We start from the raw sequence: 26992 nt of genomic DNA on the forward strand, positions 1-26992 counted from the left end.
AAAAGTAGCAAAAAGTTATTTATTATATTTGCCAAAGTGCAAACACAAAGCCAATGGCTGGAGCCTGCTCCTCAGGCTCGGACACGGACAGGGACAGGGACAGGAGCCCCACTTCCGTTACGCACTCTTGGGCAGCCGTTATGGCTCCCTCTTGGCAGCCATTTTGTGTTCAATTTGAAACTTCCGTTCAATTTGGGGCACCGGTCGGGACTACCTCTCCCACACAATGTAAATGCAAACAACAATTCGAACTCCCATCGAAGTATCGAGGCTAATAGGGATCAATTGTGCCCGAGTTGTAGGTCTGCCTGATTGATCTTGGGTGGAGACACGATGCGTGCTCGTATGTGTGGTACTCAAAGTAAAATAAAATATTATAATTTGCTCATAAATGAAATCAATTTCAATATCATTTAAATCGAGGCCCCAACAACTGCCAGTCATGCCAACCGGGACATGCCACCGACAGAGCACTCAAGGATATACAGATACAAGCTGAGTGGGGCAAGCAGCAGCAACTAAGGGTACTAGAGTGGAGTGTGGAGAGTGGCGAGTGGAGAGTGGGATCCAAGTCCACAGACAGTTGCTTAGCAGCTATTATGTGCACATGTTCTTCTCTGTTGAATTGACTGTCAGCGGTGTACGTATGTATGTGTATGGCATCGACATACATGGATGTGTTTGTGCCTCGCTGCCGGCCCCTGCCCCTTTCCCTGCCGTCATATGGCCTCTGGACTCTGCCTCAGGGCCATTTGGGACTGCTTTTAGATGTCGACTTGAATACTTCGTGCCTCCTGTGTCCTGCCTCCTGCCTGTTCTCTTCGTTGTGTGGCAGGCAATGCCCATAACAAAATCAAACCACATCAATTGTATACGTAAATGGCCAAGTGGGACCTCTTACATATTCATTTGGCTCTGTTTCTATTTGTATTTGTATTTGTATTTATCTATTTCTGTATTTCTGGTCCTGTTTCCGATTTCCTCTCTTAAGTGAAGTTAAGTTAAAGTTCCTTAAATAAAATTCATGTTAAGCGCTATTGGCCAACTCATGCAATTGTCATTTGGCCATTGTTGCAACGGGTACTTGTGGGGCTGTTGCAAAATGAAATTAATTTTGCGCTTGCAGCTAGCACAAAACACTCATACGACATGCTGTCCACGCTGCCAGTGACATTTTTTCCCCACTCAATTCCCATCCCCATTCTGTCCTCCTGCTCCTCCTGCGCATTTCCATTTCAACTTTGGTCACACATGAGTGAGGTTCGTCTCGGTTACAGTTTCCAGTGGATTGCTCTGACTGTGGCTCCATCTCCGGCTCCGGCTCCGCCTCCGTCTCTGTCCACCTGGCTGGTGGCTGGTGGTAAAAACATTTTCGTTTTCATTTCCATTTGCAACTTGGACAAAATTGTATGCGCAAAGCGACAAAATACTCGTATCAACACAACACAGCAGAGGGACAAAAAAAAAATGCCAGAAAATAATGAAAAAAGTTTTATAATTGCATAAAACTTTCCAATTAACAAGCTGTCTTTGGTTTTGGCCTGCATGTAATGCGTTTTCCCCATTGTACTGTTTCTTGTTTGGTTAGACTGCCAGCCGCAAAACTGTCAAAGCCGACAAACCGGCAATTAGACATAAAGATGTGGGAACAGTCAATTACTGGCTCCCATTGGGATGGAAGATTGTAGGAGAACGATTTACTTTGCTTGCAAAAATATTTAATTTATTTGAACTTGTGTTAAAATTAAAAATTTCGTCCTTTTGGGTGAAAGAGAGATATGCGTAAGACCACTTAGATGGATCCCATAATTTAAAACTCTTTTGGGGGATCTATCCCATCATTTTTAACCGCAGGACAAACATTTAAATTATTGCACACTTTTTTTAATTGAAAGGCATTCTTCCGACTTCCTCAAGCGTAAATATCAACAACTTCCTTTGTACAAGTTGCAGTCGGAAGGACCCTTCTCCTGCCCTGACACAGCTCTCCCATTCAGACACATGAAGAACATGTTCATGCCTGTCTGCTAACATGCCTAGGCCCGAAATGAGAAACCTCCTCAGTCGGAGGAGCCTCCCTTCTCTGAAGTTGAGGTTGAGTTGGGTCTGGGTCTGTGTCTGAGGCGGAGGCGGAGGCGGAGTACAGAGCGAGCACACAGAGAACTGGTAGCTGAGACTGTGGCTAAGGCTGCGGCTGAGGCCTGCCAACATTTCATTAAGTTTTGCTGCAAAAGTTTTATTAAAACAAATACGTGCCACAGCCACAGCAACACATATACACACACATACACACACACACACACACAAAGGGAGATAGAGAGTGGGTGAAGACTTACGTCTCGTTACATTTTGGCCTCGATTTTTTGCCACCATAGCCTTTTGCCTTTGCTTTGTTCTTCCGTTTTCCGTTTTGTATACTCTTTGAAAATGGTATACGGAATTTGAGCAGAGAATAGCCTACTTACTACTGAAACGATAGATCTGTAAGAGTATCTAATGCATCGGCATTTCGAAGCGTCTTTCTTTCCTGTTTGTTGCTTGCGGTTCAGGAAAAAGTCATGTCAAGTATATTTTCGGCTGACTTTTGCAACATAAAACCGAAATGCAACAATTTCCTGAAAGCTGCCTCTCCTCCACCTCTTAGACCCTGTGCTACTGCCTCTGGGCATTGCTTAAGTAAGTTGCTTAACTCCCCGACGATGTCGGCGAGGCCGTTGCCAGTCCGTGGCGGCGGCGGCTTTGTTGTCTTTGCAGGCGGCGCCAAAAGTCACAAAAATACACAAGGACACAATCCGAGAAACCTCTACTCGTACCACCCTTCAACCCGACAACCCCCCAACCCACTCGGCCCCATCCACATCCACCCCAAAGAAGGTACATTTCGCACGGTCATGTAAGCTGAACAGCAAAGTAAAGTCAAGTAAAATGGCATCTGGAAATGTAAACTTTTTTGCAGCTGCACTTCTTTCTGAATACTTTTACCACTGACTTTTGAGCTGCTGCTCTTCTCTCTCTTGCCACCTCTTATCAGGCTCTTTCTGCACCCTTTTGCTCAGACTCTTTCTCTCTATCTCTCTGTCTCTCAGTCTCTCAGCCCATTTCTCTTGCTCCATCCCTGGGTATTCCTTTTGTGGTGAACCTGGGGCGAGCGTGAGCCTGAGCGTGGGCTGCATTTAAAAGTAGTCACCAAGGAATCTGCAATTCAATGCCTGTGAAAAACCACCAAAATCCCCTTGCATAAAATTCTTCTAAAGCAACTTAAAGCGCATCGAATGATGAGGAAATCCTCACCGTCATCCCTAGCATCCATCCTCATCGCCATCATCATCATCATCAGCATCAGCAGAGCTGATTTGATTGTGCGAGTAAGCCCAGGGGAATTTCGAATGTTGCCAGACATTTGATTTGCAAATTCTGGCGACATGTGTTCACTAAATTGAAAATATAGAATAGAAATCAAATCAAAGGTGATAGGAGTACGAGGGGTATTGCAAGTAGTTTTTTCGGTTGAATTTAAAGAAGCTATAGAAATAGATTTTTCTAAACCTTTTTTTCCTGGGATTTCTTTTGCATCAGATTATCAGCAATCAGATGGACACACCAAGAGCAAGGAATGAAATTTTCTATAGATTCATCCATAGAATATTTAAGATAAAGAGGAGCATATAGCGCTATAGCATATAGGACCACTTTTAATGGCTTAATTCAAAGAGATTAGTGCTCTAATCTTCCATAATATTTGTATGATAGTGGACTTATTATCATAAAGTTCTTATAAGCCCTTTTATTTCATACTTACACCACTTGAAAGCAGCCACATATGGTTTCCACATCTTTGAATCTGTAAAGAAATTGAATTCCGATTAGAGTCCTTTCCGTAGAAAACTGGAAACTGATAAAATAAAAACTAGCCGAAATGGGAGAATAAATTAAATTCCCAGACGTAAATTTGTGGAAGCAACTTTGTCACTTACCAAAGACACCAACAACGACAACAACTTGATACATTTTAGTGTTTTATCTCATAATTAATGGCGGTGACTGTGAGCGCTACTTGGAGGTGGTCCCGGGATGGGAGTGGGGACTGGAACTGCAAAGACTAGCAGTATGGGATGTGGGCGTAGCAACTGCTGCTCAAAACAGACATGAAATTAATTGCGCTTTACGCGGCACGATAAACGCTACAGCAATGGTTTCGAACGAGGGCCCAAACCAGAGCCTTTTCAGGACAAGGACGCCATGACGCCAGGACGCCAGGACGCAGACAGGAGCAGAAGCAGGAGCATGAACTGGAGCTGGAGCGCCTTACAGGGCCAGTTACAAATGAACTGACGCGTAACGGGAGGAGGAGCCTGGCTCAACCAACATAGCGAATCTGAACTGAAAATGAGTTTGTGTTGGCTGGAAACTAGTAAGAGGACCGGCACGAGGGCCGGGATGAGAGGACCACAACGTGGACCAGGAGGAAGGAGGTTCCACAAAATTAATTAAAAGTAAATCCAGTAAAAACTATTAAAGTTAAATTTGGCATGAACTCGACCACAAATCAATCTGCCACACAGTATAAGCGCTTTATGTGCCACCCGGTGGCCACAGGACAATGACAACGCCATGCGCGGGGGATGGGATTGGGCGGGGTATGGTTCATGGGGCATGGGAGGATGTGACATGGAAGAACCACTGACAGCTGGAAAGAATTTTATTTCGGTTTGCGCCCGTCCTCGCGTGTGTGACAACGGCATGTTAAGCTGTTTATAAAGCGTTTCAAGTCATTTTCTGTGTTTTTATAGCCGCTACCCATTGGATTCCTTTGAGGGTAGTCTGAGTTCAGGAAGAGATATGTAACAGCCGTAAGGAAAAGTCAGCTTTTCGACATACTACGAGTGTCCATTAATTTCATTTGATCTAAAAAACGTAAAAGTGTTTCCAAATTATCCCCATAGCCATACTTTTATTCTCCAACTGAGAAAGAAAATAAATGATGGAGAGGGTCTATTTTACGGTCCCCACACTCAACTGTGGAGTAGACTCTGGTTTTTTATTTCTATCTTATGCCATTCTCTACACACACACACAGAGAGAGATACACCTTAAAGGACTGACAAGGATTTGTAGTAAAGTTTTTAAGTGCCAAGTTTTTTTTCGTGTTGTTTCTTGTTTTTACAGGCTTATATACGGTGACTTGCTCACTTTCAAATCTATCTGTTCTGTGTCCTGTGTGATTTGTTTCGGCCCCCAAAGGAAATGCCAGCACTCCAATAAATAATCACAGAAAAGATCCCAGATCTTGATGGGGCAAACCGAAAGCCTCTGGCTCGTATATGATTTGCATTAATTTGCTACAGATTTTGTCAAATCACAAAGCAAACAACAATGGCAATTAATTAAAGCACATTTTTGGGCACAAGAAGACTGGGCTGTGCGGAGGGCTGTGGGCGGAGAAGAACTCCCAGTAATTCCAGCGCTTTGTCAGGACGACCTTTTATTTCGGTTTGAGTATGAGGGAAAAGTTTTGCATGAAATTAATTTAACTACCCTCAACTCCTCGCAAAGAATGCCATCTAATCTGTTGCCATTTGTGTGCGGCCTTCTTCATTGATTCGCCTACCGATGGCTCCGGCAACTTTTGTGCCAAACTAGGGACACCACACCCATCCTCATCCTTGCCGCCTGGGACAAGGACATGTGCTAGATATCCTCCTCTGTGCATACAGAGCACATAACAGGGTGCCAGGGAGAGCATGTGTCTGTTTTTGTGCTATTAATCAATAGACCATTTACTATAACTGCAGCTCCAGTTGAAGGAGAGCAGAGAGAGCAGATTGTTCGCAATTTGATATTTACTTGAAGGGCCCCTTCCCTTGCCCCATCCCCACTAGTCCTTTCCAAAGGACAATTTTACAAGTCATTCATTTTGCAATCAGGGCGTTGATTTAATTGGATCGTCATGGCACACAGCACAGTCCGATATAATATACCATTCATAGCCACGACACGGAACGGCCATGAATCAAACTGAGTAGTTTATTATTTTGTGCCTTTTGTCTGAACAGTTTTCCCTCATTTTTCACACAAAAATTCATATATGTATGGCATTCCCTTGTGGTTCTCATTTACCTTTTGTATTGCAGTCAAAAGTTGAAAAAGTTACACACAATATATGGAAAAGTTATTACAAAAAAAATTGATGTTTTCCCTCCACGAGTGCCATTTGAAGTCGTTGTTTTAACAATTTTTTCATCCGAATTTTTTAATTGAATTGCACTCTACGGTAATGTTCGGGCAATTATGTCGCATGCAAAAGAAATGCACAGTATTCAGTAATTTAAATAAAACATTTTCTGCAGTTTCCATCAGTTTTATGATCGCCACAAAGTTTATGAACCTAATTTGAGTTCATGGAAATGTCAGGTACACATGTCCATGAGTACCTTCTGCAAATATAAAAAGAATAAAAACCATTCAAAATGACTGCAAAAATAAATGGGAATGGCGTAAGTAAATTATCCCCAGCACAAATTGGATTTGGTTGATAAAAATTATACAATCCTAGGCCAATAGATTGGTTTGCCTTTAATCCAATTAGGGAACACAAAATTAAAATCACTTTAAGCGGATGTTAATTTAAATCATCGGCTTTATCGTTTCAAATTGTGGTGTCATTGCACAGTCGATAATAAGAAAAGGTCTTTTTGATTTATATAAGAAGTACACATTGAAAAATACTCGTAAATAAGTCTATTAATACTATCCAAAACATCTGAACAGAAAAAACTGTACACAACTGTGCAGCGACTTTAATCCATTGATTTTAATGTCCGGCTCACGAGTTTCTGAGGTATTTTACTTTCTGAAAAACTCTTTAAGGAAATAATAGTTATTCTTCGTTTCCGTGCCTCTTATCGCCCCTTTTCATCGACCATTCAGTATAGAAGGCAATTCCAACCATCGTTCATCGATTTTTGAGTGTCTCACAGGGGGATAAATCCGAAATCGAGACAAAATTTAGTGCTCTTTTATGGATATCTGGGCGAAAGTGTTCACGTTAATGTGATGAGAACATAAAACGCTTGCAATCGCATCAAACGGTTATTTAGTTAAGCTTCCTCCCAGCAAAAACCCTCTTCCCCCAGACACACACACACTTGCACACACATACATAGATCTAACGCCTCTTTTTTCCACCCCAAGGCCGGGCCACGCCCATGGCCGGGGACAAGGACAATATTACTTATGTATATTGCCGCATAAGCCGTCACTTGTAGGAAAGTACAAGCAATTTGGGCTAGCCATGAGGGTGTTCGGACGGGGACGGATATGTGGAGGCGGATAAGAAACGCATTTGTATTAGTTTTACGCGCATTAGAGTCTCATTGCCTGGCTTAAGGACACCCACAACCCACACCCCACAACCCCACACACAAACAGGTCCTCGAGCCACAGTCTGAGCCACAAAACCGCACCAGGACCAGGACGAGCATAAAATAAAGTAATAAAAATCTTAGCTCTACTTTGGGGTATGGGGATAGGGGTAGAGCATGGGGAAGTGTTTTGGGTAATATCTATAAGATGCAGACATGTATATGTTATATTTATATGCCACCATCGATTGTCTGTGCTTGTATTCGTGTTCGTGTGTGTGAGAGACACTACGTGACATTTAAAGGGATAAGATACGTCTGAAACCCAAATCGAATCATAAAATACAACTCGAAATGGCATTTGTCGCCTTGGCCGCTGTCAAACTATAATTGCCCTTTTAAGTGAGCATTTGGAAAGCAGTTATCCAAAGGGATCTGGCTGCTAAACTTTGAACTTGAATTTACTATTCCGCTTCTATTCTACCTAAAAATGAAGTATTCCTAAAGTTTCTTGATTCTAATTGACTCTACTCCAGTCTTCACAAGTTTTCTCGATTCTTTCATGTTTATTACACTCGACTTTTTCTTAAGCAACACTTGCAATATATATTCGAACTCTACTTCACCTTGTACTATCTATTTTTCTCCTTACTATTCATCTCTACCCCACTTTGTTTTACTTACTGTCTTTCCATCCCAATAAGTTTCTAGCCACACATAATACAAATTTATTCAATTTTCTTACGGGAAACTCCCTTACAAATCCATACACCTATAAGAATGCCGCATTTTTCTACACCCCCTATAAATTGAGCTTCAGAAAAATCTGACCCAAGACATGGCTTTTTGTTGTATGAACGAACCAACTTCCATGAGGATGGATTTTTGTCATTGAAACAAATACAGCACGAAATGCACCCGAAAGCCCAATCAAAGCCAAATTACCTAACGACTAGCGTCATCAAGTGGCCTCCCACGACACCGTACACCGTACACCGTATACCGTATACCGTGCACTGTTCACAGCCGTGTAACCTACCATCAAGGCGACAGCAAGGCAGCATCCAGCCAGCCAGGCCGAGCGGCAGTAAGCTACTTGAGCTGATCTCGGGCAGCTTAAACTTTTTACGGTCGCATGGAGAGCATCAGGAGCGGAGCATCATAAAATTGGAGTCGACCAACCGGGGATGCTACACCCCGGAGCGGGCAAGGGAGCAGGAGGAGGATTGCCATGAAGAGTAGAGAGTAGTGGGGGAAATTGCTCAAATCAAGTCAAGTTTCAACAACTTTTACTTGATTTAAACCCATTAAAAGTCACTTTTTTAACACTTTTGGCGCCCAACGTCGTCAGCTAAAAACTGTGGAAAGAGAGAATGCAAAGGGGAGCATGGAATCTTCCAGAGAACTCACCTTGTGCCATTAGCGCATGGCGAGATAGAGATGAGGAGGAGAAGAATATAGATGGAGATTGAGATGGAGCAGGAGCACGAACAACGACTCTGATTTGTTGCAGACAATGAAGTATACACATATGTATATGTATTCGTGTATCCTGTACACCTGCATAAGATTGCCCTTGGGGCGTGCTCCCCTTTTAAAAATGAATGCAAGCACAAAATCGTAAGCCAGGATGAGATGACGATGACGGAGGCTCCTGAAGCTCCAGCTGCTACCCACTTGAGTCAGCAGCGCGGATGTCAAGAAGACATAGACAATGACAATCGGATGAGTTGTGAATGATAATGGAGTTCTCTGCTCTGCTCTCTTCTGTTCTCCTCTCTGCGCGGCTTTGGAGTATGTGGGGGCAGAGTAGCTCTGTGGGAAGATAGGAAATGGCGAAGACATAGATGAGAGATGGATGGAATGATAAGTAGCTGCAGACAGTCGAGGCAAACGACAGCTTAACCCTTTGTAGCCTCCTGTCACACAGTTGTAAGACGATGGATGCTGGAAAATATGAAAGTCAACCGGAAGATAAGCCAAAATGTCAGGAATAAATATTACTTACTTACTTTATTAATTGAAAAAAACATTTTTGTTAAGGAAATGTATCAAATTAAGGCTGAATTATAAAGAAACCGTTCAGAATGTTCCTTTATGAATGATAACCCAATTTACAGAAATATGGAAAATCCACCATAAAGAACAAGAACAAGATTATTTGTGCATAAGCCTCTGTCAACCGACAGAAATGGGAGTTGCGGACTTAATGGGTTAACTGACTTATCAGCCGCTTTCTTGTGCTCGTATGTATGTCTTTTGTTTTTGGGTAAGCCTGATAATCTTTTTCCGCCCGATAGTCCTTAAAGAATTAATTAATTTAGAAAGCTTACGATTTGGCGAACAGATACACAGAGAAATGGGTGGGTGGAATGGGGATTTGTGTCACTCAATTGCAAATTATTTAAATGCGGCTCGCCGAATGGCGTGCATGACAATTACTCAGAGAGCAAATGGGAGACCCAGCTTTCGGAAACGCAATGCGGCAATCATGTATATCCGACTGTGGCATCAACACTGCCCCATTAGAGACGGCAATCACATCTCCCTCTCCATTTTGGAGGCACACCAGCCTTGGTACGCACGATTGCTGCCCCCAGAACACAGGCCACTGCTGATGCGGCGGAAATAATTGTCTTGACACAGATAATCTCGTTACCTTTCGACCAGCAGAGGTCCCTAGTTCCCTGGTACCCGGTCCGTAGTCCCTGGTCCCTGGTTCCTGGTCCCAGATCCCCCATCAAACTGCCTCCGCTCCCCTGAAGGCCTTTTTTTGCTTTCGATTTATTTGCGTAATTTATGCCCCACCAATGCCAGGGGCGCCACACACAAACACATTCAGCCTCATTTGCCAGTCCCTCTGGTGCGGACCCCAAAAACGCGGCACACCCTCCTCCATCAACTGTTGCCTGCTTGTCTTTGTTAAGCTTTTCTGGGGGCAGCTAGAAGCAGAGACAGGGCCTGGTGTCCTCTATTTAAAATTCAAATCAAATAACTTCATAAATTTGGCGCAGCTCGTTACTATAACGAGACAGGGGAGGAGCTGAAGTGATATTTTTACAACAGTAAGGCGAAGACCATGCGGTACTAAGGCCTTCTCTCGAAGAATTCCTGATAGAATACCTTTAAATTCCTCTTTTTCGTTTCATGATTCCTATTTTCTTATTCAACCTAAAGCCACCAATGAGGAGGTCTCCGCAGGAAACTCGAACAGAATATCTTACATTCTTCTAAAATAATATCACCTTATCTTTTCTAAATTTCCGGCCATTTTAGAGTATTTATTCGTCGACTCCTGACTCCTATATAACGCTTTTATTTTGCGTTTTGTCTTGGCCACGTCACTGTCACTTGGCATAGTCTTCAAAAATGTTGATTTCTTGTCACAATTTGTTGACATTCATTATTTTGTTGGTCCTTCGTTTTTTGAGTTTCCTTCCTTTGCGTTTCTCTGTCCACAGCCAATTAAGATGGAAAACAGCAGAGGTAGAGACAGGTAGGAGCAAGAGCGACACGTTCGACACATGTTTGGTGCTGTCTGGCTGATGGGGCAACGTGTCGTATGCTTAACATATTGATTATGCTCAGCGGAGTCAGCGGAGCAGCAGAGACAGCAGAGACAACGGCTCTTCATCGCCTTTGCTGCACTTCCTGTGCCGGGGACTTCCGCTTCTGTTTCGGCAGGCTCAAAGCTCGAACCTCTTGGCTTATGCCTTTCACCTAATTGCACAATAAGGACCAAGGACCTAAGGAGACGACGGCAAGTATCGAGTGGCACAGTCTGGTGCAATTTCCGCACTTGCTAGTATTGTTGATGCAGTCAGTCAGTCCCTGAGTCCATCAGTCAGCCCATCACTTAGCCAGTCAGTCTGTCAATCCTTCGGGGGAGTTCCTTCCACTCAGCTCGCCAGTCAGCTGAAAGACTTTAAATTGTTTCCCAGCTTAAATTAATTTGTATGCCCTGGCATATACGTACGTATGAGTGTCTTCCACCACTCGACTTGGCTTCGCTTCCATTTGGCTCTGTTTGCTTTATGCCGGGGCAACATTTCAACTGAATTGCCAGAGTCCCTCCCTAATAGCTAAGGCAAACATTCTCCAACCTCTATAGCCTTTCCAAGGCTCTACTCTCCATCCTCTTCAGCCGCTCAAGCCACTCCCACTTCCCTGCTCATTATTTTCGCACAAACAATAACAATTTGGAGGAGCGTTATGTATTTTTCAACTCAATTAGAAAATGTTTACAGTGTGCATGAAAATTTGATGTGGATTGGATGGAGGATGCACAGGAAACTTTTGGGGAGGAAACTGCGAGGGAAAACTTTTGTAAAAACAAAGCCCAAAACTGAAAAGAGTAAATGCCGCCAGCTGAAAGTTGGCTAAGTGGGCATCTACGTCTACTTCTACTTCACCAAGTTAAATCCGAAAACGGGAAATGGCTCCATTAAGCACCCGAAGAGGAGAGTCAAGGTGACGTTTCATACTCGTAACATTATTATTATTAAGACTTATGGTGATGCACAATAGCACCACCCACTCGACTGACTGTCCCCCAGTCTGAGCCCAAAACGAACACCGAAATAAGGTAAAGTGGTGTGCATAAAAATGGCCAGAAGCGCCAGGCTGGCGTCACCGACTTGGCCAAGTTTTGTCCGATTGCCGCGCGAGAGACTGCCGCGTCTGCAAAATTTTTCCATGGCGTCAGGTTGTCGCTGCTGCTGTTGCAGCAGCAGCCGGGTTTTCCAATTCCCTGCACCTACATACACCGTCAGCAGAAATGTCTTTATGCGAGTATATGCGGCCAGCCACAGCCACAGCAACAGCCACATGGCATGGCCGGGTCTGGTCGGGTCGGGCCTCAGACAATCAATGGAAGATGCCGCCCCGGCAATTCTGGCAGTCCTGGCCAACTGGCAGCGTCTGGCCATAAAGATAGCGGGCCACTCATAACTTTAAAGTTCGAAAACTAATTATGCCTATGGCCTGGCAGAAGACCTGACTGTCTCTGGCTTCGGCTCTAGCCCGTTCTCTCGTGTCCTGGGCTGTCTGAAAGCTCTACTGCATCCCCATAAATTAAGATCGGCCAGAACCCCTTTAGCTAATTTGCTTTCTGCATTTTGCTGCATTTTATGGCTAATGGTTTTTGAATAACAATCGGCGCAGGCCAGGACCCAGTGCTCGTAAATGTGCCTGCTCTGCCCTGCCCTGTGTTGGGTGGTTTGGGGCATCGTTTTCTATATACATATGTATATGTACATATTTGCTGGCTTAAGTGCCGCATTAAAACAAGTAGACTCCGGGCAGAACCCAGCATTCCGGATCCTTCTCGTACTCCACCCCCCATCACCATGACAATAAAGGCAATTGACGAGCAGGCAAATGTCGAAAACAATGATTAACGAGCAGGCTAGAAATTGGGAGAGGCTTTTAGTATGGGTAGCTCTTGGCTCTGGGGGCATGCCACTCACAGAGGCATATAAAAAGTAAAACGAAATCCGTATAGCCAGAAAAGCAAATGGCATCGGAGATGGATGGCGGCCAGTGGAGGAGGGCCAGGACCTGGGCCGGAGATACTCGTACGTATATTCTCAAATCAAGCTGGGGAGTGGCGGTATGAGGGCATCATCAATGATTTAAATTAATCGTCGTAACACACGCAAATCTCGCACATGACAACCAAACGACAACAAAAGACCCCAGAAGATCCAGGACAAGCGGGGGCCTTGTGAAAGAGAGATCTGGGAAGCCGGATGTGGGACGATTTCTTTTCTGCTGGCAGCGGATATGAAGCTGGAATCACCATATCAGGCCAAATTACAAGCGCAAACATAAAATGGCTCTGCCAAATGACTAAACGAAGTGGCAAGCAGCAGTAGAAGCATCGGCAGCAGCAGCACTTGATGCCATTTCCTCCGCCCATTGAGGCACCACCCACCCCTCGGTAGCCCTCCCATCCTGTAGTAGATTTCGGTAGCAGGAGGCGAGGAATCGACTTAAAAGGCAACCGAGGCCAAATTAAAACGAAACGTTGCGATGACGGTTGCGATGAAGATGGGGAATGTGGCACGGGGCCATGTGAGTGGAAGAAGAGGCAGAAGCAGGCGAATGAGATTGGCGGTGGATGTCTTTGCATTGACGCAAATCACAGCCAGAGCTGGGCAACCAATCAAGGCGGATAACATGTGAAGTGGGGCAGGCCAACGAAATGGAGATGCTGCCACAGCCACTGCCACTGCCGTCTGTCTGCCGCTGAGCTATTTTGACAGATTAACTCACGCGTGCGGCAACATGCATGCCACGCCACTCCATACCACCCACACACCCACCCACACTGCCGCCAATTTCTGCTCTTTCTCTCAACTCAACCCGCACTGCCGCCTCCCAACCCTGTCAATTGGTGATGGGGCCGGGCGCTTTGACAAACAAGCGGACAAAAAAACTGGACACTGCCACACCAGAAATGGCTCCAACTGAGCCACAGTCAGTGGCAGATACAGAGACAGTGCCACAGTCAGAGGCATACCGAGATTCGGAGCCGGAGACTGAGCCGGAGAAATCGCGCGTAAAAATACGAATGCAAACAGGCAAATCAAAATTGAAGATTTTTTTTTGGAGATAGGCAAAAACGAATAACGACTGCCCTTTCTAACATTGAGATGAGTTAGATACTGTACACGAGGACGAGTATATGCATAATTGCCATTTATATTTCTATGAATAATGTTTAGAGATGTCTGTGGGCCTTATATGTCTGACTTATAAACACCATCAGCTGCCATCCCATTCCAAATTGAGAATGTTAGATTTACCTTCAAATTTCTTTCTGTTGCATTAACTGCTTGTCTAAGTCAATGTAACCGGCTGTGAGGGCATGATTAACAGAAGTCTACATCCGTTTGGCAGTGTCAGCCATTTGCCGCTGCATGTGTTAAATTTAAGTTTTGATTTACGACCCCAACTTTGTAGGCTGTTCTGTTGTTGTTTTATATAGCCAATACACTCACCCACAGCTACACCCACCCACACACACACACCAGCAACCGACTCACCCACACACATGCCCGTTTTGATAGTGATAAATTGCGCTGTCAGAAGTTGGTAGCTACAATCGCAAACTGGCTCGACGCTTTTTATTCTCCCTCTGCTGTTTGCTGGGGCGGGGGCTGGTGCGGGGGCTGGGGCTGGGGCTCTGTTGTTTCGAGGGTATCATGATTTTTCACAGCTGCTTGCTACACAGAGAGAGAACAGCCATAAAATATACCTATAAGTAAAATATTTGTGGATATAGAATTTTTTTTGTTGCCTAGTTAGATCTAAAATCGATTGACTATATTATATATGTAGTTACCCAATGGATCAATGCATGGTGCATCAAGGGTATACAGAACTTCGTCGCCAAAGCAAGCCTTTCTTCCCCGTTCGTTCATTCTGCTAAGCCAACTGTCGGTCCAAGTTGAGTTGAGTGGAGTCCCAGCTGCCGTGGAGTCAGCAAAATGTATACTTTATACGAAGCTCCTCTACCTCCCATCAAGATATCAGTGGCATGGCATAGGTTGGACCCACTCCACCCGCCACAGATGGGTATAACTGGGTTATGAGCCCAGCTTCAAGCATTTAATGGCTGTTGACAGTCGTGTCGGAACAAAAAAAAAGCCTCCCCACAGCAGCGGGGGGTGGAATTGGCCAAGAGAGCCTGCCTTTGTTTCAAGCCTTTCGCTGTTCGCTGTTCGCAGTTCGCTCTTTTTTATGGCCAACTTCTTGACGGGGCTGTGCAAGTTATGTGCTCATTTCATGGCATTGTTGTTGGGGGCTGAAGTGCGCTTATAAATTTGTAATAAACCTGCTCATGTCGTCGAGGCTGAAGCCCAGCACCGGGACCAGGAGCCATTGTGTGATTTGTATGCGCATCGAGGGCCCTAGTGGCGTATGAGCAATATTGGCAGAGCGGACTTTAGCTAATTGCGGACATTAAATATTAAGAACTATTGGCCATAATTCGTTCTCAGACCCGGACCCGTCTGGAAAATTACACATGCAATTGTGCTCTTTTTTACACGCCAATGAACCCTGGATGGCAGCTGGGATGAGGATGAGGCTGCTTTCGGATTAGCTGCCATTTGGTACGGCTCTCTCCGTCGGTTTGGTCTACGCATAAATTATGCAAAATGATTTATAAGCGAAAAGGCAAAAGCGAAAACCGCACAACGTAAAAACTAAACATTGACCGAGCGCATAAATTAATTGAATTATGCAAGCCATGTTTCGTTCAGTTGAGGTCCCGTCATGTCCTGTAGGGGGTAGCCTTCACCCGTACCCTGCCGCACTACCGATAGATCCATTCATTATTATTATGTAAATGTTCTACTTATACGAGTAGGATGGTGTATGTGTCCCGCCAGTCGATTGCTGGCATTTAATCAAGCGATTTTGAACCATCACTTGATTAGCGCCTGGCTTAGTTGACAGATTTATGAAGTCTCTTTGGAGTTGGAGCTCCGCTTCGGAGAGCTCTTAAAGCTTAACCAAAACTGAAATCAATTTTCCATGTCCCCGGCCACTGGCCTCACTCCTTCTTGAGGTTTTCTGCGTATACGTGTGTACATAAATGTATACTCTATTGCTCCTGCTCCTTCTCCATATTAAATTCTATAAAGACTGCTTTTGAAATCAATAAACCACGCACGGCTTTTATGAGCCAGAGCTTTATGTGGATCTAGTACGAGTAGAAGTGTGTGGGATGTGGATGTGGGTGCCTGCCATGAACATGACATGTGTCTGGGCCCACACCCTGCTCTGCTCTCGCTCTGCTTCGAGCCCCACCTCTTAGGGCTGTCTAGGTTGGCAACAATGTCTTTAATTTCTTAGTAGCTGCATAAATAAACTATAAATTCAATTTAAGTACGGCAACGAGACACTTGGCCTGGCTGCGAGATAGATCACTTGAATGAGGTACGCGTACAGTAAGGACTCACAAATAATGGCCAATATGCAGCCTAATTACAACAGTATTGATGAGAAGAGATATTAAGCAGGAATCTGCTGCTTTAAAACCGACCTGATACTCCCTTCTCATGAGAAACGTATCTGTACCATAGAATACCACTATATCCTCTAGAAAGAGCAATTCCGAACTACCACACATTCGAATTGGTGGCATATTTGCTCAGCTTTCCCATAACTTATAAGTATTTATGCCATGCCGCAAGTTCAAATAATGAACAGGAAAACATTTGCCTCTCCTGCTGCTGCTGGTAAAAGAATAGCAGCAGCTGATGGAAATGGGAAACGTTTATCGGGCCGTAAATCGTGGCTCGGTTTTATGCGAATGCAGCAGCAGCAGGACTGGAGCTGGGACTGGGACTGGGACGAGACCCGAACTAGGACTCGCATGTGCTTAAAATTTAATGACCCTTAAAGATCCAGTCAAAGGCAGGCGACTTTTATGAGCTGTGTGATTGCGCGGCGGCATGTGTGAGCCACATTTAAGGACACGACACGACACACAACCAATCACAGCGAAAGTCAATCTTGCAGATACATATAAAGACACAGATACAGACACAGCCAGAGACACAGACAACAGTCCGAAAGAAAGTCATACAGAGAGACAGCAGTGGCGGCTAAATGCAAAAATATGCAAAACGAAATTCTGTCATCAAAACGTACAATCATCTCCGCAGATACCCGTACAGGATACTTCCGAGTGGGGCACCTATCATGAATGGCCACCTACACCCACCTGCACGCCTTGTGGCACTGCAAATTCAAACAAAAGTTTTCCGTATTGGCGGGGGGAGGCAGTGTACAACGAAAGCCCTAGCCAAACCAAACCAAACCAAACCGAACCGATCCCATCGAGGCCGAAATGGACGGGCAATCGCAATCCCCAGCTGTCTATGGGATAGCCCGGATTAACAGTTGGCCGAAATGAAATGGATAGGAGGCAAAAACGTTATGCCGGCCAAAAGGCATACAACAGTTTAAGCACTTGCTTTTCTGATGCAGCATTTCCTTTACCCTGTCTTTTTTTTGGGGGGTATATGCCACTTTTGAGGCGTTCGTTTGGTGTGGCATATTCTGAAAATATTTTTTAATGAAAAAACTTTTGTAGTGTGTAGTCACTGGTTAACTGGGAAAAATGTTCTAAAAAAGTACTTTAGGGTATCTACAAGTTGCTAGAACCGAAACGATTTTTCCCTCTCAGTTCTCCCATTTTTTTTTGTGTTTGCTTTTTTCCATATTGGCCGTGTGCGCTTTGATAAGTGAAAATTGGAAAAATCCTCACTTTGCATGCAAAAATAATTACGAAAATATTTGCAAGCGGGGCAACAATGTCGTTGTCGTTGTTGTTGAATGTTGTAGTTGTTTTTGTTGCATGTTGTTTCCGTACTGTGTGTGCGTGTGTGCGTTTGAGCGTGTGTGAGTGTGCTTGTGGTGTGTGTCTGCATCGAGTCGAGTGCTTAAATTGTGCAGCAGATTTGACAACTTTAAGCACCAACTTCAGGCCATTTCAGAGCATTTCAGAGGCATCGCATCGGCAGTTAGTGGCTAAGCACGCGGGCTTAAAGACTGGGGACAGATGAAGAGAAGGGTTGGCTGGGGCTATGTGGCAGAGGGATATGGAGAGTCCGGCGAACAATGCAATGACTGTGCCCTAGAGCCGAGGGCTCTATTGTCATTCGCCGTGCATGCCCAAAAGTTAACTGACGTTCATTTTGTTTTCGGTTTTTTTCCTCCAAACTTGTGTGTTTTTCTTTTTCTTTCCTTTTTTTAGTGTTTTTCTTTGTGTCTGTCTGCAAATGAAAGGGCCATCGAAAACAAAAGCCGGCGTTGCCTATAAATAGCGTGAGCCCAACTTGACTTTCCACTTGCCAACTTTCTGCCGTTCCACTGGCACTGCCTCACATTGTGGCTCCTTTTTGGCCACCGGGTTCTTCTTATCTGTTTATAGCATTTTTCGTGCAAGTTTTGCTGCACTATTTTCCGACTTTTCCGCTTTTCTTTTCCCTCCTGTTGTGCTCTCCTTTGTACTGTTTTGTGTGTTGGAACGAGATTCAAAATTATGCGCTGCTTGCGCCCATAGATCTGTTTGTGATTTGCTCGTAATGCATGGCGGATCGCCCTCAACTATTTTACTTAATTGCATTTTCTAACCACACAGACAAACACACACACACATATACCAGCATGGCATCCACAAATCTAATTGCAATTATGCAATTTGCTGCCAGTTAAGCAAAAAACATATAATGTGCCATAAATTTATGCAACGATAATGCACGATGCGGGTGCGCCGATGTCAACGCTTGTTTGCAAATAAACACAAATCGCTGGTCATAATTTATACCCCTGATAGTGTGTGTTCGAGTGTGTGCGAGTGAGTGCTTTATTTCAGTGTGGGTGTGCGAAAGTGCTCTCCATGTGTGCGTGTGTGTGTGTGTGTGTGTGTGTTTGGGGCGTGTGCCAACATGGCAACACGTTCCACGGCAATATTCGCATTGGTTACATTATAATTAACAAAAAAAAAACTAACAGTGCGATAGTGCACATTCCGACTAAACGATACCTCTTATACTAGTGAATATTCTAAAGAAAAGCCCAGAAAATTTTCTTAACAGAGGGGTTAATACGATCAAAGATTTGGTACTTTATCGGTGAGTATACAGGATGTAAATTTGTGCCTTTTTTTTAAGATTTTTAAGGACTAGGTAAAAACTATTCTATTGATGTCCATATGTATCTACATATGTACATATATACAAGTATTCTTCCTTCTGCCTTTCCCAAATTCAATATACTCTCTTCTACCAAAACAACCTGGTATATAAAACAGGCAAAAAAAGGCATCGAGCTATGGCAACAATTGTTTATTGTATTCAATAAATTATTTTTGCAGCTCGACTTTAACTTTTTTTTATATATACGTATATTTTAATTGCATTTCAATGTGGCAAAGTGCGTGACTTGGGCCGAAATGTGTTAAAACTCTATTAAATTATATGCAAAACACGTGTGTTGCAGGCCTAGATCGTTTTTTTCGCCATTTTATGTATGGTCCTTCGCTTTTTAAAGCGATATCCTGTGTGAATTATGTGAACAGTTAATTGTTAAATGCCAGTTAATTGGCAAATGGCATATAATCTTTGATAATCATCAAAAAATATAATCTTTGGGTGGATTAATTGTCTATATATTTCAGTTAATTATAAAGTCTAAGCCCATTTGATTGTCGTTTGATAGAGGCCTTTGCTGTGGCTGTGGCGGTGGCTGTTGCTGTTCAAATTGCTGCTGGCCCTCTGAAATTCCGCTAAACTTGGCTAAATAACAGAATTAATGAAACATTTGCAGGCAACCCTGGACTCTGCTGTGGACCCTAGCTGTGCAAATACAGTTATTTATACTACACTCAACTTAATTACAAGCAACAGCAGCCGCAGGAGGGAGCCTGCTATCGTCTGACACGGACTGTTTGGCAGGAGCCGAGCAGCATCCAAGGAGCGTAATCCAGCCACATAGCCACGGTTCATTAATCAGGCGCGACTCTAAGCCACAACAAAACCAAGCATCAGGCTACCTAGCACTCGTTCTTCTCCGCCGCCTTCCAGGCAAAAGACAGTAGACAGGAGACAGGAGGAGCCACCAGCAGCCACCAAACAGGAAGGAGCTAGATGCCCGGCAAAAAATTAACAAGCAACTTAACACTTTAACGCCTTTCACTTCACTTTACGATGCCTGCGAACAATGTAATTACTTCAAAGCAAGAAGAAGCTGACCACCATCCCTCTGCTGGAGGATGTTACAGTGTTGCAGGACGGGGATGTTATGTGGCATAGGGATTGAGTTTAGGATGAACTAACTAAAAGTCTGCACTGGACGGTTGGTTGGGTTTTTCGTGCAGGCAAGGAGCCAGCCCCGGACCCGAACCCAGCCCGATTCTGACTGCATTACCATTTGATTATAGAAAACATTTATTTAAGTTGCTAGGGCAGTGGCCATGGGCAAGGCAACTATGCCATTATGTAGACCAGCCACCCACACATCCACAGGATGCCTATCCTCGGGCTGGCGGGCAAGGCGGGCAAGGCTGGCAAGGCGCACCAAGCCAGACCAGGCCAACAAACTGCACCGCCAACTAACCACAATGCAAATCCGCAGAGCAAACAATGTCAGGTGACGTTCGGAAGGGGCCTCCTCGGCTCCAGGCTGCGGCCTGGATTGTGGGTGCTTCAGTGGGCGTGGATGGGTGGATTGTGGGTGCTACTGTGTGGATGGGCCCATGCTGTAGGTGTGTGCAAGCCACTGACAGCCTGACAGACAGCGGCACACCTTTGGAATCAACTTTGAACGGGCCCCATCCTGCGCCATGCCTCCTCCTTTCCGACTGCTCTCAAATTGGTAAACGTTGACTCCACTCCACTCCACTCCACACTCGAGTCGAGTCGACTCAACGGCCTGTGCACGTAATTCAATCTGCAGTTTCAAGTTATTCCCAACATCAGTGGGAGCTGAGCTGCAGCCTGCCTCCGTGCCTCAGTGCCTCCGTGGCATCTGTGGCAGATTTGCTCGTCACTCGTCGCGTCGTGAGCATGTGTTAACGGCTTCGTCTTCTCCGTCTGCCTCCGGCAACTGGCAGCCATTTGTCTTTGCCTTTGCCCACTGACAGCCGAGACTTGAAGGCCGAAAAGCAAACCCTCTTTCTGGCTGCTTACAAAAATGCCAAATGGAATCGCTAAATGCTAATGGAAAGCCAGGCGGAGTGGCCACGCAACAAAGCGCCAAAAACGATATCAACTAGGCTGTAATTAATGCTATCAGAGTGGCAAACTGTGGCAAGCAGAGGGGAAGACCAGGATGAATAAGGCGGCAGAGCAAATTCAAACTCAAATTATTGGCCTTGAATGAAAATTATAGGTTGTTAGATAACCCATTCAACCTTTGGACTTAAATATGGCTAAATTATTCAATTGTTATCGTAGGGTAAAGAGAAAGTCGACAGTTTTATAGTTTCTAAACGAGTATCCCAAGCAGGAAAAGGGAAGTCAGCAATGATAGAAAATTATCAGTATTAAGCACACAGCACACATAAATTCTCGTAATTATTAAAGTAACTCGCAGCCATTATTGCGGATATACCCTTTTGGGACAGGGTGAGGGAAACCGCGCCGCAGTTTTCAGTTGATTGCAGACGAGAGACTCTGCGAGCAGAATCAGAGCCAGTGCGCAAGGGTCAGGACGAGCCCCGGGTCTGAGCCCCGGGCGAACGGCGACACTTGGACCAAGTGCTATACAAGTACAAGTAGCATAGGCGTGAAGCGACGGAAATGGCAGCCCGAACACGCATATGGCTAGGAGGAAATTGGGTTGCGAATGTTCTTGTCTTACATACACATGCATACATGTCCCTCCGTTTACTTTCGGAGGTAGGTGTGCGTGTGTGTCTGCGGTACATAATTAATTTAAAGGCACTGCCCGCTATGGTTATGTTTGCAAAGAGTGTCAGGTGTTTGGGTTCGCAACTATTTATCATCGGGCGAGTGCATTTGCATGGCGTGGATCGGGATGTGGATGTGGATGTGCATGGCAAGTGGCATGGCGAGTTGATTTATTATAATTACGCTGCAGTTGACAGCCAGAGCGGTAAATGGTAAGCGGTAAATGGTGAATGGTAAATGGTAAATGGAAAGGATGGGTAATGCCATGGAAATAAATTTAATTACACACACATATTAATTAACAATTAGCCAACAATGACACGGCAACTTAAGTCACTCCAAAAAGAACTTACCATCATCCAGTGAAGAATTAAAGCGGAGTTGAAGTCTTTATTTTTCTCGGATTTTCTCGCAACTTCTCCCGTTGGAAATATCACTTCCTTTTTTTATTTTCAGCTTACATTTTTATAAATGTTTCCTCAAAAACAAAGGGGCTAAGGGGCTAAGCTCTCAGCTCCCACACACACACACCCGCACACAAGCACAGACTCAGCATATGGCAGAAGGGCTCGGGCAGGATGTCCAAAGCAGGCCACATAATGTCCACACTTTGCAACACCCCAAACGCGCTAAATAATAAAAGAAAATGGCCGCAAAGGAAAATAAAACAATTTAGAAAACCAAAAACAAGTCATTTGCCAGAATGTCCCCGTGTTTGCGTGTTTGCGGGTGTGTGTGTGTGTGGGGGCGTTTAACTTGGGCGTAGCCATTGTCGTAGTCTTTAAGCAACTGTGCCTGCCAGTGCTGTTGTCACTCGTTGGCGCACACTGTGATGTCCTGAACAGTTTCAGTTTTGCACTTGAACAATTACTTTAAAAAAAAAATCTTGCTTGGATTTTTCCAGTGGTACTCTCTCTCTCTCTCTCTCATCACTTTGAAATCGCAGATGAAGCTGGGCCTGAATCCTGACTATGGGGCAGGACGAGCGCACACAACCTTCGCTGCCGCAGGACGACAGCCGACTGTGCGATAGGGCCCAGCGCCAAGCCCAAGACGAAATGGCATTCGTTTGGCCGTGCAAGCCAACTCCAACTCGAACCTGTTCGACTCGCTCTGGCGGACAAGGCCGAGTCGCACTCGTGGCAACACCCTCCCCCACTCACTCCTTGTTTGCCGCGACACTTGTTACGGTTTCGGGATCGGGATTGAGATTGGGTTGGGAGAGGGCGTTGAGGCTGGGGCTGGGGCTGGGACGTAGTCCCAGTGTTCGTGCGTGTTTGCTCGCAGCTACCATACAACGTGTCGTATGCGCACTTTTGCGACATTTTTAACTGTTTATTCCAAGTGGGCCTCCGCGCAGCTCACACCCACAACAAAAAGGGGTGGCGTGGGACAGGACTTGCTCGGAATGAAACATTCTGCCACTTCAAATTTTGATTTTTTTCGCCTTCAGTCGTATTGGACATTAAGTTTTCTTTGAATTTAAAATTAGATAATCTTTAAAACATTTATATTTTAAAAGTAGGGTTTCACTGAAATCTTCCATTTTCCAATTCCACTATGTTATCTGAAATGGTTAGGGCCGCTCTGTTCTGCTGAATATTGGATTGTTATATAACCTCTACTATACACCTCATTCTACAAAAACAAAATGAATTGAATGACCATTGTCTGATTCGTTCAAGTTTGCAATTAATCAATAATATTTAAGTTTCGACACATATTGATGGGCCACTTAGATTATTTTTGGAGCTGAGGGATTACACTTAACATTTATGTATGGCATGACAGCAATTAAACATGATTTATTTCAGATTTAACATCACTTTAAGTTTAATTTTGGCTCTCATTTAAGTGACACAACAAACATGTTCAACAAGCTTTAATCTGATCAAAAAGTCGATAGCTTAAAATATTTTAAATACTAATTAATCCCATTTATTAAAATAACAATAATACCTCTCAAAGCAATTCCATCAAGCTTATGTACGATAAAAAATCCTTTTTCAAAGAAAAATATTTATAAATAAAAATGTACAAATAAATATTTGTATATACCTACTTACAAAATATTGTAATTGTAACATAAAGTAATACTTGTAAATATTTTGTAGAGTTTACAGTGGAATCATCATATCATTTAAATATAAAAAAGTTACCCTAAAACCACGTACATTATAAAAATACAAAATATTACAAAAATACAATATCGTTCCAACAAAGTTTCGTAATGAAATCTACAGCACAAAATAGTCGATCATTCACGAGTATCTATCTACATGTGTATATTCGATTTACTAAACATCCTTGGGGCTAAAGCAAAAGCAAACAATTGACAATGTCCGCCAGCAATTGGAAAAATGTCTGACACTATTATTTAGCAATCTAAACGATTTTGTGCGAACAGAACATGAACTTTTTGCCATTTCTGCTAGCATCGAATGGATGTTGGATGCACTGGCATTCCCATTGGAGTTTCTGTTGGAGAGCCGTTCTGCTGCAAGAGCGTGTGAGTGTATGGACGTGCCCGTAGCTCGGTGATTTGGTAATTGCAGCATCAACAATGATGTCATACAGGCTTAATGTTTATACAAGTGTGTGGTCTGTGCCCCAGAATATCCAGTGGCCATAATATGCAAGCGGCACAATTAACGGAAACCAGGCAGAGGACCAGTGAGGGCCAGTTAGCCAGACAGGCCTGCGAGCTATGCAAATATGTCGAACACAGTCAATTAAATTCGAACTCGGAGCCGCCAATTGGCGAGTGTTAAAGCTCCGAAAGACAAGGGAAGGGAAGGTGAGCAAGGACTCAGGTCCTTAAAGCGGGCGGATAAACATGGCTGTATATGCCGGGCAATTTGATTAAATTTTCAAAAATGCTTCCCACTCGAACGAAATTTGTAATTCAAATTAAAAGCGCAAATAGTTTTTTCTGGAATCGGTAGGAGGAGGTTCAGGCACAACAAAAGGAATACCAAATTACTAGTGAAGCGTCTATCTCAGAGTTGAGGAGCAGTCGCAGTCGCAGTCGTCCCCATCCCAATCCCCGTCACCGGGAGCAGGCCGAGAGCCGGAGTCCTGGCAAAAGGCAATGAAAAGCAGTCAGTGGAAATGACGGCGCTCAGCGCGGACAAGAAATGAAGGCAACTAAAAAATAGAAAGACACACACACACACACACAAAACCAACAGAGAAAATAGAAAATGCCGCCACATTTGAATGCTGTGAAGCAACAATGTTGCATTCCACTTGGGCACTTTGTTAGGGACTCTGTGTATATGTGGAGGCAGTGGCAGCAACAGTCATATTGTGGCAACGCACACACAGACACACACCCCGACAGAGGGAGAGTAGCGGCAAAGGAAGACAAAAGGGGCTCTAGGACAAAAGGGCGAAAAGTAAAAGCCACGCAGGCATTTGGCACGGAAAATATTTTAAAATTCCAGCAACGAAAGTGCAGACAAAACTCTTAAATGACGAGCAGCACGTGCCCAAATAAAATGATGCGCATAGTTCGGGGCAAGTGCGGATGGCCAGGGAGAGCGCGAGAGAGAAGGCTGTGTCCCCATATGGCTGAGGCATACAATATGTATATACAAGCAGAGCATAGCTGTATGTATGTACATGCAGCCTTATATAAGCCTCCTGCCTCTTCCGGGTTCTTTCAACTCAATTTTGCACAGGGCACCCGGACCGTATCCGGGCATCCTTTAACGTCCCATCCCCTGCAATCCCTTTTGCTGGGTATAGGCTCAGGATCTGGGACTTTTTCGCTGACTTTTCAATGTGTCACATCGTGCAACATTAGATTGGACTTCTTCCCCCTGTCCCTGTCCCTGTTCCTGTCCCTGTCCCTGCCCTGGCTGATGTTGAGTTTCTGCGATGCAGATGTGTGACAAGTGCATGTGAAAATGGCTTATTTCCACTGATATATTGATAAACATCAATGCCGTAAGGCAGCAGAAAGGGCAACGGCAGATGTTTTCTCACAGACAAGAAATGCAAAAGTTGAAAATTTATATTCAATTGGAAAAATATACGAAGATATTAATCAAGTGCATTTTGCACAACAAAAGGAATGGGTAAATGTTTTTTGATATTTGAACAATATCAGATCACTTGACGAGACACTTTCAAGTATGAGATGGCTTTTGCATAGATTTCAGAGAAATCAGAGACCGATTAAAATTCCATTCAAGCTCATATTTAAATCTGTTCGATAAATCACTGCTCAAAGTTATGTTTGAGTATCTCACTGATTTCCATTGGAATTTCAACCATCAGTGAAATACAAATATCATATTATAAATCGAATTTATCATTTATATTTACGACTCAGTCAAAGAAAACAAATATAAAAGGTTTTTGTTATTTAATTATCAATCAAATCTACAATCGTTCAAACAGCCATTTCAGTCGACGAAAATTGATATAATTTTTAAATAATATTTATATTCGAAAATGAAATATTATTCCATTGATTTCCATTTGGTCTTTTTCAGAATGGTCATACCTTATAAATAATTGCTTGCCATTGAAAGTAGATATGATTTGTATGGCACAAAATGGACACCTAGACTTTTTACCCCAAATTCAAAGGATGGGATTAATGAGCGCTCAATGCACTCTCCAATTAAAATGCAACTGCCACGTAACTTATACTGCCATAGATTGGAACAATCCAGAGGGATATGTCCCAGTCGAGAGATTCCAATAGCACATTCCTTCTTGTTAGTTGTCGCTCTCAACTTTGTAATCATTAAGCGTGATATGTGCAAACAGGCAGATGAAAATCGGCTGAAATCGGAAAAATACATGCATACTACATGGGCGTTTTCATGGTGGGGGGGAGATTACCACTGGAGGAGCATAAATCAGATGTTATTACGCGTAGCCTGCCTGCAAATGGCAATAAATGGCAGCTAATTAAAGTTCTCCAATAATTGGCGAATTTATACACTCGAAATCCGTTTTTTCGCATTCGGTTTGATTTAAGAAATTTGCATAAAATAAACATTGGCATTTACGAGTAAATCACGCCGTATTTTTACAATCTAAAAAAGACGAACAAAAGTCGCGACCAAACAGAACCAAAAAAGAATCCAATAGAAAAAAGGGAAACAATTCAAAATAACAAAAACTGGCCGGGCCGCCTCTCACATTCGTTGAGGTTCTCTGGCTATAATCAATCAAACGTAA

At 43.9% G+C, this 26992-nt stretch overlaps 1 protein-coding gene and 1 long non-coding RNA gene across 2 annotated transcripts; one reads left to right on the top strand and one right to left on the bottom strand.

The window, feature by feature from the left end:
* The first annotated feature begins 6113 nt into the window (after positions 1 to 6113).
* Positions 6114 to 26872, top strand: LOC117185026 (uncharacterized). Its single transcript, XR_004470516.1, has 3 exons — positions 6114 to 6271; positions 6348 to 6494; positions 26296 to 26872. It is a non-coding gene; the product is annotated as an uncharacterized lncRNA (long non-coding RNA).
* Positions 8755 to 22525, bottom strand: LOC117185025 (uncharacterized). The gene is made up of 2 exons (XM_033384474.1): positions 22147 to 22525; positions 8755 to 9176 (listed from the first exon to the last, which is right to left on the bottom strand). The coding sequence occupies exons 1-2, from the start codon at positions 22150 to 22152 to the stop codon at positions 8781 to 8783; spliced, it is 402 nt and encodes a 133-aa protein (XP_033240365.1). The 5' UTR covers positions 22153 to 22525; the 3' UTR covers positions 8755 to 8780.
* Positions 26873 to 26992: the final 120 nt, after the last annotated feature.

The sequence above is a fragment of the Drosophila pseudoobscura genome, chromosome X, assembly GCF_009870125.1.
Source record: "Drosophila pseudoobscura strain MV-25-SWS-2005 chromosome X, UCI_Dpse_MV25, whole genome shotgun sequence".
Lineage (NCBI taxonomy): Eukaryota > Metazoa > Arthropoda > Insecta > Diptera > Drosophilidae > Drosophila > Drosophila pseudoobscura.